This window comes from Amblyomma maculatum, chromosome 1, assembly GCF_055883805.1.
Source record: "Amblyomma maculatum isolate TAMU_Amacu chromosome 1, ASM5588380v1, whole genome shotgun sequence".
In the NCBI taxonomy this organism is placed as follows: Eukaryota; Metazoa; Arthropoda; class Arachnida; order Ixodida; family Ixodidae; genus Amblyomma; species Amblyomma maculatum.
The window spans coordinates 273808758-273823489 of record NC_139344.1 but is presented as its reverse complement, the minus strand read 5'-3'; the positions used below and the strand labels follow the sequence as shown (position 1 = coordinate 273823489).

The following is a 14732-nucleotide window of genomic DNA, read 5'->3' as shown; positions in this document are numbered from 1 at the left end:
GATTCATCATAGTCATTTTATATCTGTGTTCAAATGTACCTTTTATATTCGTGTGTGTCCTTTTGTACTGTCCGAGGTTTGTCTAATTTTTCCTTATATCAAGCACGTGACCAAATGTACAAGCCATATTTCTGTGTGTTTCTCTTGCGTTTTAATCCATTCTTCCTCTTACTTGTGCTTTGTACTTTTTTATGTGAATTTTAATGCGCAGTTTAAGGTTTACACATTTTCCTCCAAATTAGCCATGCGGAAATAAGTATTGGACATATTTCAGCATTTTAAGGGGGGGGGGGGGGGTGAGACTTTTGAAAAATTAAAAATTGCGAAACAGTTGATTTTTGGAAGATTATATATTCCGGTAGTATGTCTTATAAACCACCCTTTCTGTTATTATCAGTGCCCAGCTTGTCGTAGAAATACTGGAAATTCATTACAGTCGAACCCGGATAATTCGAATTTTGGTTATGTCGAACTCACAGAATACCCCCTTGAAAATCTTATGTAAAAGTATAGGAAAGCTGCATCGTATATCGAACTCCAATTTCACTGGTCGTTCGATATATTGAACTCCGCACCACGCACTGGAAGGTGTGCCTTCCCTAAAGACGATCACATCACCCTCGGCCTTTTGCTACGTGACGGTTTCAAGCCACGCGCTCAATGAGAGAGAGACGTTTGGCTACGGCTGGTCTAGGGCAGTGCCGCGCACTTTTCGCAAAGGCGCGCGCATCTGCGGTGATCGTTTGCTGCGTGCCAGCATGTGACATTTGCAAGCCATGTGGGTGAAGGAACAAAAGGGAACCGGGTTTGGCAACGGCCAGTACGAAGCAGACAAAGCCAATGTAGGTGCGGTGTTCAGGAGAGGGGGAAACAACGCAATAGAGAGAAGCGCAAGGGTGTGCCCATTCTTCTGCCAAGCTTTCCCTTCTAGCTCTTCTCCCTCTTTCCCGGTCCTCGTTCGCAGCAGCACGCACTACGCATGCGCCGACAAGCCAGCTTAGTACGCTTACTCCAGGGTGTGTTGTGAACCCTCTGTGCGCAGCAGGTGATGTGCGATGCGCACCTTGTGTCGTCGTGCTGAACGTGCGGCATAGCATAGGATATGCTGGCTGCGGACGTTAAAAAGCGGCAGTTTTTTATTGCGAAAGCAATACCACTCGCACTTTCAAGCCTTCACGTGACCCGGCTGCAGTTATGTCTTACCCACGTGACGCTGTAACGTCACACTCCTTGTGACACGCGGGCTGGCAGGAGCTGCCAACTTGGGTCTCTCGTTTCACCTGGGACGGTTATGTCAGAATAGGCCTGCTAGGACCCTGGCATTCACATTACCTTTATAGGCCACTAAGGCACGTTCATATGGGTTGGTTAAAGCGGGGCTTTATATGTGGGCTGAGGAAGAAGAAAAAGAGAAGAACGCTCGGTCACCTGTAGCTAATGCTTTCGCTCAATATTTGGTTCAGCAGCGTTGAACCCTTGTAATTTTTTTGTTCTTTTTTTTGCTAGATTCAACCATTCTTTTCATCGTGCTGATTGTGCGGCGTAGTGCAAGCTATGACAGCTGCGGCCGTTAAGAAGCCGCATATTTTTTTTTTTTTTTTTTTGCGAGTCATCCATCCTTGTCATCATGCTGTATGCAAGCGGGATCTATGGCGGCTGCGGACGTTAAGAAGCGGCAATTTCTTTTTTTTTTTTTTTTTGCGAGAGTCGTCCATTCTTGCATCAGTGAATCAGCGAAAGCATGATGTCAGCTGCGATCATGACACTGGCTTTTAGCATTGTTCTCTTCAAGCGGCATTTGCAGCTATTGCACTTTCCAATGATTTTGTGGCAGTGGACTCCGCTTGCCCCAAGCGCGCCGTGATAAATCGAACCTGGCTTATGCAATCAAGCCATCACGGGCACTCTGTCAAGTTCGCTCCCCGTCATTGCAGGAGCTAACATCAAAAGTATAGTCAAAAGATAACATGCGATGATGTTATCGCTGTGCAGCATCTTAACGCGCTGCCAATAAATGAGCTGTGGATGCGGCAGCCAAAACGGAGGGGCGCGGCACCAACTAACACTTTTTTTTTTTTTTTGCAGATTCTCGGCAGCAAAAGTAGAAGGTGGGTTCATTATGCGAGTGGGTTGATTACGCGGCAAATATGGCATCATTTTTCTCGATCGCAAGCGGCGTTTCAAGTCAATTTCTGTATATCGAATTTTCGCTACATCAAACTATTTCGCGATCCCCTTTGAGTTCGATATATCCGGGTTCGACTGTATATAACAAGTGGCGGCAGCCGCGGAGCTGCGAGCAAGCGCCGAAAATTCCCAAACCTCTGTGCGTGCACCATTCTCCTTCCGCTGAACTGAGCGCCGCTTCTTGGTCTTGCTCTGTTTTTAAATTCTTGCGCTTTCTTTTGCCACCCTCGGCAGCGGTGACGGCAGCGTGGTTGAGACATGGCCTGCTTCGAGTTGGGAACCTCGCGGCGGCTTTCGAGTTTCCCACGCTAGAATCTGCCTTTTTCACAAGGCCGCTATGCGCTTCTCCCCTGGTTAAAAACAAACCAGCTCCTGCTGCGTATACCCAGTTCCTAGTCTCGGCGATTGGCGCAGCAGGAAGGTGATCTCGGGGGCCATGTGCAGTTCATATTCGTGACAGGTGTATGCGACAGATGGCGGTAGCTGTCAAGAACACATACCATATTTTCCTGTTTATATGACACGCCCTTCATATTTAGAGGCTTTCAACAAAAAAAAAAATTGGTATATAAGAGGCACCCTTTTATAAACGCACTTCAATTTATTCAGGTCAGGGCATGTATGACTTGACCATATATGCTAGAACGACCATCTGCCTGAAAAAAAAATTTGTTACGTGCACGTGCGAATGATAGAGGAAAAAGAGGCAAAACTTGTGTGTGAAAAACTCTTAGAGCAGGGACACTTTATTATTACAGAAAGATTTCAAAGGCTTCTTCTTGGAACGCGGTCGCCGATTGCTTGCAGCAGCGCTCGGGTGTTCTCTTCGCGCTGATAATTACTGCGCTGATTGTCGCTGTTTCTTTGACGCATGGCAAAGCACATGCAGGAAGGAGAAAACATACATGCAATAGCCACCAAACAATGTTGGAAATCGTAACTGAAAAAGAGAGTCAGCTCAATCTGACTTGTCTTGGCAGTGTGGAAAGGGCAAGGAGCATGGACATCGCCACCTTTTGGATTTCTGCCAGTGGAACGGGTGTACAATTCTAGAACACTGTAACTACTGTATATATTGAAACCGCAGGCATCGCTACCGTTACCATTTCACGATAAAGTTCTCCTATGAACATTGCGAAATTAAAAAAAAAAACTCGCATAAGAAGCAGTGTTGTATAGGACGCACTACCGAAAATTTTGTAAAAAAAGACCGCGTCTTTTACACCAGAAAATACGGTATCACCATTTCGCAGGCGGCTGCGTCTGACAAGGACGTTTTCAACCAGTAGCAAACGAATTTTCAACCACTCCCAGAGGGCGCCACGTTTTGTGAAAAAGGTGAATTGAAGGCTGCAATTGGGCAAAGTGAACGCGAGGGATCGGGCGACTGCTGTTTTTTGCTGCGCCTGCTGAAGTGATGGTCTTAGCCGGCTGCCCCCACGCGCCGTCTGCTCTCCGGCTCTTTGCTCTCGTTGCTGGCCGTCTTTGTACTTTGTGCGTTCTGTTCGCCTGTCACTATTTTTGCGACCACCATATTTACGATCTCTCGTCGTGCCCTCTAAAGGGTTGCGCGCATCGTGTCAAATGTTGCATGGTCGCTCACTATGCCTCGAGATGCGACACGCGTTCAGTGCACGGAAGCGAAGGCCGTCCACATGGCGAAGTGCTCCGCCGCCGACTTCATTGACGCCTGCAGCGTCCTAGCAACATTTACAGTGAAACTTAAAAAACAAGGAAATTTAGAAAAAGGTCATTTTCTTTCCCTGTGATACCTATTCAGAAATTACCACAATGAATTTCATGATGCCAATACATTCCGCAAATTCTGTAGGCCTGTAACTTGAGAACCAGCGTGCGCAGCTTTATGAAACTTAGGAATTATGCAAATGTTCATGCTATGAGCCTCCCTTAAAAATTTCGCTGATCTATCTCGACAAACAGGAAAGTTAGCATTCTCGCAACCTTCTAGGGCCATTTTCTCAGAATCACTTTTTTGCCTAGTGTGGCTGCTTAGGACAGCCATATCTCGGAAACCGCTGAGCAGATTTTCATGAGGTTTCTTTTATTTTATACTTCACAATAAATTTTTGAGGACAAGACAATTACATTTTTTTTCAAGACATTGTGTATGGAATTCATTACAAACAATTAAAATTTGGTTAATGCAGGTCTGATTAATAACATTGATTTTGGGGCTGTGCTAAAATTTTTACAAGTATAATACAACAGTTGCATCTTTCCTGTACTCGCTTATGGGGCTGAAACGTGGAGGCTAACCAAGAGGGTTCTACTTAAAGGGCCACTGTCCAGGGAAGGCCCTTTTAAGCAAAGGAGCCCAGTGTTTCGATCAGGTACCGGAGATAGTCTGTGCAAAATGCTAGTGACACGCGCGCCGCAAAGCATCGAAAATACAATTCAAAGCTCTCTCATGCTCTCCTCCGGGAAGCCAGCTTCCCCGTTTCCTGCGCTGGCCCGACGGCCCACATTAATGACGTACGTACCGCGAACGACGCCCATTGGGCCGTCTCGCTGACTGACGGGAGAAGGATGGGTGTCTACCGCTCGCTGCGCGCTTTTCCCTGGCCACGGCCAGACTGAATCCAGCGGCGCGCGCTCCCTCGGCCGACTTTTTTTTTTTTTTTTCGCGCTCGCGGAGTGCCACGCCCCACATCCCGCCAAACGCGGAGGAGGAAAGGGAATTTGTCTTGTGGAGGCTAGACGACCTCGGGCAGGAGAGTGAAAAACCTTTGCGAGGGAACGGAAGGAGAGAAGCATGACAGAATCGGGTGATTGCGGTGGCTGTAACTGCGTTATTAGTTACTCTTTTCAAAAACATTTTGCGGCCTTGCGTTCTAGGGGCGAAGTCTCACAGTCACCGGGGAAGAAAATATTTTCGACCGGAGGGTGGACAGTGGGCCTTTAAGTTGAGGACAACCCAGAGGGCTATGGAACGAAAAATAGTAGGGGTAACATTAAAAGATGGGAAGCGTGCAGAGTGGGTCAGAAAAATAACTCAAGTTACCGACATTCCAGTGGAAATTAAGAAGAAGAAATGGGCATGGGCAGGACATGTAGTGCGAAGAGAGGATAACCGATGGTCGCTTAGAGTAACAAACTGGATTCCAAGGGAAAGAAAGCGTAGCAGGGGGCGGCAGAAAGTTAGGTGGGAGGATGAGGTTAAGAAGTTTGCAGGGGTCAAGTGGATGCAGCTAGTACAGAACCGGGTTAATTGGAGAAATATGGGAGAGGCCTTAGCCCTGCAGTGGGTATGTCAGGCTGATGATCATGATGATAAAATTTTTCACCGAGGAAATTTGGAAAAAGGAAATTCTCTTGCCCTGGGGTAACTATCCAGCAATGACCATGATGATTTTCAGAGTGCCAGCACGTTTTGCGAATTCTCCACGCCTGTCCTAAGGAACCTGTGTGAACAATCTTGATAAACTCCTCTAACTTGAGAACCAATGAGCCCAGCTCCATGAAACTTGGTTGCTCATTAAATGTTTCTACTACTATGAGCCTATCCTGAAAATTTGATTCAAATATCTCAAGAAATAAAAAAGTTGATGCTCAAGAGTAGCCTCCCTGCTTAAAGCTATACAGTCGAACCCGGATATATCGAACTCGAAGGGGATCGCGAAATAGTTCGATATATTGATAATTCGATATACAGAAATCGGCTTGTGACGGCACTTACGATGCAAAAAAACGATACCGTATTTGTTTCGTAATCAACCCACTCGCATAATGAACCCACCCTCCACTTTTGCACCCGAGAATCTGAAAAAAAAAAAAAGCGTTAAGGCCAGCTCGCTCACATGCAAGCGACTGAGCGATCTCAGTGACGAGCGGCAGCGACAGAGCGAAAATTGTCAAATTTGTCCGAACTACGTCCCTCTCGCCGCTCGAGCCACCGCGGCAGCTCAAAACAAGGTTTCTGTTTCGCCGCGGCGGCAGAAATCGCAAGCATTTTCGCTTGCATGTCGATGGCGCGCGTCAGTCCGTTTCGGTCATCTCATCCACAGCTCATTGGCAGCGTGCCAAGATGCTGCGCAGCGATAACGTCGGGGCGTTTTTATCTTTTGGTAGCTCCTGCGGTGGCGGGGAGCGAACTTGGCAGAGTGCCCGTGATGGGTTGATTGCACAAGCCTGGTTCGATTCATCACGCCGCGCTTGGGGCGGGCGTCATGATAGCAGCAGCTGACCGCGTGCTTTCGCTGATTCATACATGCAAGGATAAACGATAAAAAATAAATAAATAAAATAAACATCCCCGCAAAAAAAAACAAAAACAAAAACACTCCTGCTGCTTCTTAACGTCCGCAGCCGCAATATCTTACGCTACGCCGCGCGTACAGCTCAACGATAAGAAAGGATGACTCTCGCAAAAAAAAAAACAAAACAGAGAGAGTTGCCGCTTCTTAACATCCGCAGGCGCCATAGCCACGTCCGCTGCTGCACGCAGAGGGTTCGCAACACACGCTGGAGAAAGCGTCCGACGTCTGTCTGAAAACGGGCTGAGCTGGCTTGGCGCATGCGTTGCGCGTGCTGAAGGAGAGAGATAACTCGGCAAAAGAATGGTCACACCCACGCACATGGCTTGCAAACGTCATGTGTTGGCGCGCAGGAAACGACAACTGCAGATGCACGCGCCTTGGGGAATGGGCGCGACGCTGTCCAGACCAGCCGTCGCCGAACTGTCCCCTCTCATTCCTTCCGCGCGTGGCTTGAAAACGTCACGCAGCAAACGGCCAAGGGTGATGCGATCGTCTTTTGGGGAAAGCACACTTTCCAGTGCGTGGTGCGGAGTTCGATATATCGAACGACCGGTGAAATTGAGTTCGATATATGACGCGGCTTTCCTATACTTTTACATGGGATTTTCAAGGGGATATTTCGTGAGTTCGATATAACCAAAATTCGATATATCCGGGTTCGATATAACCGGGTTCGACTGTATTCTAGTCCTATGATGTCAACGTCCCCTTTTTTACTTCTTAAAATCCTTGTAGCTCAAATCCCTGTTTTTCATGCCTCGGGAATAAAAACGAGAAAAAACTTTTGTTTCGAGCCCACCCATCTCTAACGGTAACAGATTATTTCAAAGTGCTTTCATAAAGCTAAGTTTCGTGCAGATAAGTATGTTTCATTCACAACCTTTTGAGGCCTGTTTTGGATAATATGATTTTTGTATAATAGGTTTTAATTTTCGATGCCTGTGATCAATATATCAGCACGATTCCACTGTGCCATTCCTGTTGTTTCTGTGGAGCTCTGCTATTTTCACTTTTACACTGGCTTATATCCTTGTTTAGCTGCAAATTGTAAAGCAGCGCTGCATATTGTGTTTGAACCCTTGGCATTTATAGCAAGTGATTTGCATGTATTCAGCGCAAGACTGCTGCCAGTGCCATCTACCAGAAGCACTTGGGTCCAGGGGCGCCAGAGCCTGTTAATGTGGACAGCCGGGCACAGCTGGCTGTGCAAGAAGGCCTCGAAGATGCAGCGCCAGATCTTTTTGTGCCAGCGCAAAAGCAGATCTTCAACCTGATGAAATTTGACTGCTACCAACGTTTCCTGAAGTCGGAACTGTTCAAACAGTGTATGCTGCGTGAGGTGCAGGGTGAACCAGTCTTTCCAGAAGCCGAGAAGGAGGCATGGAAACTTCACAAGGAGGACAAGCGGCGCAGGTCTTTTCTGCCATGGCACAAGAGTGAGCTAGCCTTGTATTATCTGCTTGAAGACGATGCATGCTTCAGTTTTTGTAGTGAAAAGTGCTTGTTTTATTTTGGGTGCATCCAGCGGCTGCCTGTATTTACTTTATTTAGACGATTGTAAGTTGATCACCATTATTCTTTTTTTAAATCTAAAGTCTGCTCGCAATCAAAACGAAATCATGGCACCATCCGTAAGGGCTAGAGACGAGATATCTGGGATGTTACAGTGCGGTTACATTTTACATTTGTTATGGCTTTTCACTTATCATTTTGCGATTTTGCATGCTTGTCCTGAAGGATTTTTGATTTTTTTTAGAACTTACTCGTGCACACTTGGCACTCAGATGAGATGATGGTTGATAGAAGGGTTACCGTCACTCTCGCATTTCTCAGCTTTGAGCAGCGACCAGCACAACCAGTGCTTTGATGCAATTGAAGAGTGGCTTTATTTGCTGGTGTTGTTTGTCATTCGCCACGAGTGCTCAGGACTTGGTGATGTGATTCCTATGCCAATTGCACCAAACTATGTCAAAAGGCTACATTTTAACAAAATTTGCATCAGGCCTGCGTCAAAAGTTTATATTTCCTTATGAACGAAATTCTCGAGTGGCAAGTTAGTCCTGCATCTGCTTTAGAAAAATCAAATTATTCTGCGATTCCTTCGATCCGTCTTTAGTATATGTAGTGAAAGCTTGTTAATACGAATTTTTGGATAATTCGAACTTACCACTTGTTCCGGCCAAGCTCAAGTGCAAGTCGGTTCTGCCATGGCTAATTTGAACTTTGTGTGCTGCTGCGCCTTGTTGCCCTAGTTCCTGCTACATGGCCAGAGAAACGTCCCCCCAATCGGGCAGGCAGCTTAGTCATGAGGCTGTGTCAGCTCCAATTTCTCGAAATTGGAGAGCGAATGCAAAACTAGATAAAGCTGCGGAGAATAGGTAAAATCAAATCGGTGCAACCTATGACCAGTGCAGTGGCCAGAGGCAGAGGAGGGAGGGAAGGCCATTGCTTCGATGGCAGCTGTGGTGACGGCTCCCTCCTCTTGGTCCCACATGACCTCCGGGATATGCAGCTAAGGGATCATTAATTAAACCCCTGTAATTCGGAACATTTATAAAGTGGTGGGGCTACGGGTCCTGTTGAGGTATAATCAACACAGTATGTGATCATCAAACTAGCTCTTCTCTAGTCCAAACTGCATACTACGGAGTCGACCACACCTTTCATATGTATGTCACAGTTGCTGAGTGGTTAGAGCACTGAACTGTTGAGCCTAAAAACGTGGGTTTGATTGCGGCTGCGGTGGTCGCATTTTGATGGAGGCATTTCAGCCGCACTCTTGTGTGGTTGAAATTACTAGAACTCAGCAATTTGGCCTCCTTTATATATAGCCACACGGTACCAAGGTACCACGGTACCAAATACTGCATGGTATGATGCCAATTAGAGCTTAATACATTGATGCTGTGCAGACCTCAAGTTGGTGGGCAGCAAATTGGGTGAAAGAGCTGCTTGGGCAAGAAGGTCCTCCAAGAAGAAAAAAGCACCTAAAGAGAGCACAGCTTCTGACCTTACCAGCAGCCACTCCTCTTTAGCGAGCAGTGAAGCTAGCCTTGGACTTCTGTGTTCAGCGTCACGTGAGGTGAGTGCCATTTATAATTTAGTAGCCCAACAGCCCTTTGTTTGCTTTATTTTTCCTTCAATTTGCTGGGTTGTCAGAGGGGTGTGTGAATATTTGAAATTTCGAATTAACCTCGATATAAGAAAGTCCATACAATCCGCAGTTTATGTCGTACCATTGTTGAAATTTCACTTCATAGCAATTTGGCCCCTAGCATGCAAAGAATCTATTACTGTAGTTCTCAAACTTTTTCACCTTGAGGAACTCCAACAAAATCCAGTATATGTTGCAATTTTTGGCTTGGTCCCATTTCTTGCCAGCTCTGAAATTCATTATTTTCAAAGTGCAGCAAAATTTTCTTTGTTATATTAAAGCTAAAAACAAACATGGTATTTCATGGACATGAGGGACATGGAGTTGCAGAAACTCTACGCTTCATTACATCATAGATATTGTTTAAGTTCATTGCACAGAGTTTTAACTGCATTAGATTTTTTTTGCAGCTCACTTTTACTGTTCAAAGTTCTTGAACCTCCTAAACATCTCAACTTCTGTACAGCTCAGCTCGTGGCCAAAAGTTTCGACATATCCAAACAACACTTGCTGTAATTTGCTGTTTCCTCATAGAATCAACTTGCATATTGCACAAGTGTGTACAGTCGTGCGCAAAAGTGGTATACAACACTCAGCCGGTGACGGAGCTTGGGAAAACTGCATCTATCTACCATCTAACGAGAGTGACAGGGACTGTGACAGTGGCACATGCATGTGGATAAAATAGGGCACCACCACTATTGTCTCGATCCAAGATAGCGGTTTCTAGGTAGCCTTGCAATGCAATTTTTCCGAACTCCGCCACCGGCTGAGTGTTGTATACCACTTTTGCTCACGATTGTACATCATGATAAAACCAACTCTTTGACGACCACCAAGAGCCATTGCACACTCGCAGGGTCTGAAAATAAAATGCTGCATCACGTGGCATGTCGTTGTGGCTTGCCACAATTGAATTGATGACTGCCATGCACATGCCAGCAATGAAAGCTAACGAGTGCCAGAAATTTTATTGTTTTTGATCTCTACAGTAATGAATGTAGAAAGCATGGAAGCAGGGATTATGGAGGATAAACGCTGGCCTGTCACCCACCCTACCTTCCTTCCGGTACACATCTTCTGGGCACATGTTGACCACTTTCTGTTAAAAAACTCATTTCAGAGCGACGGCCTTTAGCTCGCTGTCTGTTTTGCCAGGTTGCAATCCTCTTGCTAACCCCAACCAACGTCACAAATCGAAGACTCGAAAATGAAATGGTACAGTAGAACCGCGGTGATATGAATCTCACGGGGTCGCGAAAAAATTCGTATCATCCGAACATTCGTATCATCAAAACGAACGAAAATAAGAAAGGCAGTCGCGCATATCTGTTTACGTCCAAGAAGTTTTATTCACTCGCGTCGCACACAGTGCGACAGTCTTTCGCGACGTCAGTGACTCGCGGGCCGTGTGCCTTCGCGGACTCGTGGTGTGTAAAGCCCAACAAGAGACAGTGACGTGCCAGTCGCGTGGCGCCGCAGGCTGCTTGCGATGTGTACAGCACGACTGCCGGTCTCAAAGTATACGATGTGCGGCCCGTGCGCGCCCGCTGCGTGTGCCGCCGACTAATACTCATGACCGTGCGCCGCTGCAAACCTTTCTCGGCGTGGAAAACGATCGCGATGCTGGCGATGTGCAGTCTGCCCGCCTCCGCATACTTCTTGCTGCGCGTGCAGCATGAATTGGGATGGCGACATGCAGGCCATGCGGCGCTGCAAACTGCTCGCGGATCGTGATTGCGGAGCCAGCGATGTCTGGTCCGTGCGCACCGGCCGCTTATGCTGCTGCCAGCTACGACGGTTGCAATGGGTGTGGTTTTTGGCCCACATGCCGCTGAAAGCTTTACGCGGCTTGAGCCCGACAAAAAATCGCGAGGTCGACGAGTTGCGGACCATGCGTCACCGCACACTGCTCGTGACACGTACATACAGCGCGGCTGGCAATCACGGAGTTGATGATGTACGGGCAGAGCGTAGTGCTCAAGGTTGCGGTTGCAGTTCGCACGTTTGTATCATCTGTAGTGGCGCGGGAGACTGTTCGGACTATCCGAAATTTTGCACATTGTACACAATGCACTCTGGCCGGAGAATTTCACGAATTCGTATCATCCCGAAATTCGTATCACTAAGATTTTACTGTACTTACAGGACCCACAAAAACAGCCCGCAAAACCCCTGTGTTCTGCAGAAAAACGAACCCCTGCTCTACAAGTATAGATTATGTTCGTGATATGTGAAACAGAATTCGCAAGACGTCTATTTGTTTTCATTGCTGCAATTTTCAGAAAATATGTTTAAACTGCAGTCGCTGACCAATTTCCCAAATCCGCCTGATTATTCGGACTCTGCCATGGCACCATCACACGCTCCATAGAGTCAATATATAGCGCCGATCAGAATTTTGAGCATTTGAAATTTTTCTCATTCGATTTTCCAGACTTCTTTCTTGATCGCAGGTCAAAAGCTATGAAAAATTGCCACAGCATCACTGCCATTTTGTTTTACTACAACCTCAAACTCGCGTTGCATGCATTCCCCATACCCTTATACTCTTAATATCAGGCATTACTAGCTGTGGCGAGAAAATGGACCCATTACTTTCCAAAATCTGGTGGCCTGCGTTGTAGGCCCTTGCTCCACGATTCCGTTGAGTGGGGGCGACGGCACTCTGCTTCACGGAGGTCAAGCCAGTAAGCGTGAGCGTGCTTCTATTACGTGACCATACATCACGACTTGCGTGCAGCTGCAAGTGAGAGCACCAGCGGTGCGGGTTGCCGTGGCAGCACGAGTTTGCTTGCATACGGCAATGAGCGCGTGGAGGAAAAAGTGAGCGCCTGTCTAGTGCCCCGAAATGTGCGCGCTGCCAGCTGACAACAGATACTGTTATTAATTCATTTTGCAACACACCGGGTTTCCGAACTAAACAGAACTTCTGAGAGAGCTTTGTGTGAAATATTGTTTCAGTTCATCTGATTAGCTTGAGTTTTGCATGGCTGTATCAAAATCAATCTTGCAAGTTTTGGCGAACTATTCCTTTATTGATGATGGAGTTATTATGTTCCTAGATTTTTTCGATATCGCTGGTCGCCAAAACTAATATTAATGGAGTGCGCATTTATTCTACGCTTGCTGTATTCCTATCAATTTGTCTTGGCGCGGTGTTTGTACTGTTACTGAAGCCGTGATGAAAAAGTGTTTCAACTTCAGACGGTTGCTGGAGCTCGCAAGGCGGCATTGTTCTTTTTTTTTCTTTTCTTCTTTTGAAGTGAAAGCTTCGCTACGCCAGATAGTATGAGCCGTTGGGTATGCACGGTTTTTGCCTTAAGGGAGATTTGGAGGTCAAACTACTATGTTAAGTCTGGTGGTTGCCATGTGACTTTTGGGGCATACTCACGTTGGCCACCAGTTGGCCCGTGACCACTGTCAAGGTCACGTGAGGTGATGTCAGTGTGACGTGGAAGTAGAGGGCGCTAAAGGGGCGATATGTGTATAAATAGGAGCCTGAAGCCGTGTTACTGAAGCCGTAATGAAACCAACTTCAGACGGTTGCTGGAGCTCGCAAGGCGGCATTGTTCTTTTTTTTTTCTTTTCTTCTTTTGAAGTGAAAGCTTCGCTACGCCAGATAGTACAAGCCGTTGGGTATACACGGTTTTCGCCTTAAGGGAGATTTAGAGGTCAAACTACTATGTTAAGTCTGGTGGTTGCCATGTGACTTCTGGGGCATACCCACGTTGGCCACCAGTTGGCCCGTGACCACTGTCAAGGTCACGTGAGGTGATGTCAGTGTGACGTGGAAGTAGAGGACGCTAAAGGGGCGATATGTGTATAAATAGGAGCCTGAAGCCGTGTTACTGAAGCCGTGATGAAAAAGTGTTACAACTTCAGACTGTTGCTGGAGCTCGCAAGGCGGCATTGTTCTTTTTTTTTTTTTCTTTTGAAGTGAAAGCTTCGCTACGCCAGATAGTACGAGCCGTTGGGTATGCACAGTTTTCGCCTTAAAGGAGATTTAGAGGTCAAACTACTATGTTAAGTCTGGTGGTTGCCATGTGACTTTTGGGGCACACTCACGTTGGCCACCAGTTGGCCCGTGACCACTGTCAAGGTCACGTGAGGTGATGTCAGTGTGACGTGGAAGTAGAGGGCACTAAAGGGGCGACATGTGTATAAATAGGAGCCTTGGGCTCCTGCCTAGGTTCAACACTGCACGAGATAGAGGAGGATGAACACCCTAGTAGCACATCGGAATGCAAAGAAAGCACGTCGGAATGATGCCCTGAAAAGGTGGCGTGAGACCTATGAAGAATGGGCTTTACGTTGGGAGGAACACACAGGGTGTTTAATTCAAGCTTGCAGTGAGCGTAGCCATGTACATGAAGCTTTCGCTTCCCTCCGGGGTTAACCAAGTTAAACCACTAGCTAATTTTTTCGTGAAACTAATGCACGCAGCAGACTATGTGTGCAGCAGACGGCTCCCACGAAGACAGCCGCCATTGGTGGTTTATTTTTATTTTTATTATTATTATTATTTTCACTTGGAAGGGGAAAAAACGCTCGCACAGAGTCGCACGAGAGCAGTGAGGCTCCGCTCGATCTGGTTTGGCAGTGTCCCACGCCTCTTTCAGTTTGAACAACCGAATGAAAGGGTTGTGTTGGCTGTTGTGTAAACTTCTATTTTAGCATGTTTGCCATCATTGGACTATTGCTTTGTCTGGGTGACATGATGTAATAGCACAGCTTTGTCTGGGTGACAATGTAATACAGTTGAACTAATGGAGGCTGCTGTTTTGTGTCCATCAGTATGAGATGACTGGTTTTATTGTCCTGGCATCATTATAAACATTGAAGGTAAGCATTGATTTGTGGTCTCTTGGGTTTCTTTCATCGCAGTCACTTCCAGGGGCTCCAGACTCAAACTGCATTCTCAGTAGAGTGATACTCCCTGATGGCTCTTCCACTGTGGTTCGTGTTCATCGAGGTGAAACTGTTGGTGCCATGCTCATGTTGCTGCTACAGAAGCGCTCGCTCACCTACTCAGTTGTGGACATTTTCATAGCGGGCTCAGACAAGGTTAGCTGCCTCGTAAGGCCCACTGCTAAGGCACACCTTAATCTGAT

General features: G+C 46.8%; 1 protein-coding gene across 1 annotated transcript in view; it reads left to right on the top strand.

Annotated features, from left to right (window-relative positions):
• Nucleotides 1-14732, top strand: part of LOC146206569 (regulator of G-protein signaling loco-like) — a 96055-nt gene that overhangs the window by 50306 nt on the left and 31017 nt on the right. The window contains exons 8-10 of the mRNA XM_084591301.1: nt 7579-7900; nt 9377-9546; nt 14506-14685. Of these exons, the coding sequence (XP_084447427.1) occupies nt 7579-7900; nt 9377-9546; nt 14506-14685 (672 nt within the window). The remainder of the gene's footprint in view (nt 1-7578; nt 7901-9376; nt 9547-14505; nt 14686-14732) is intronic.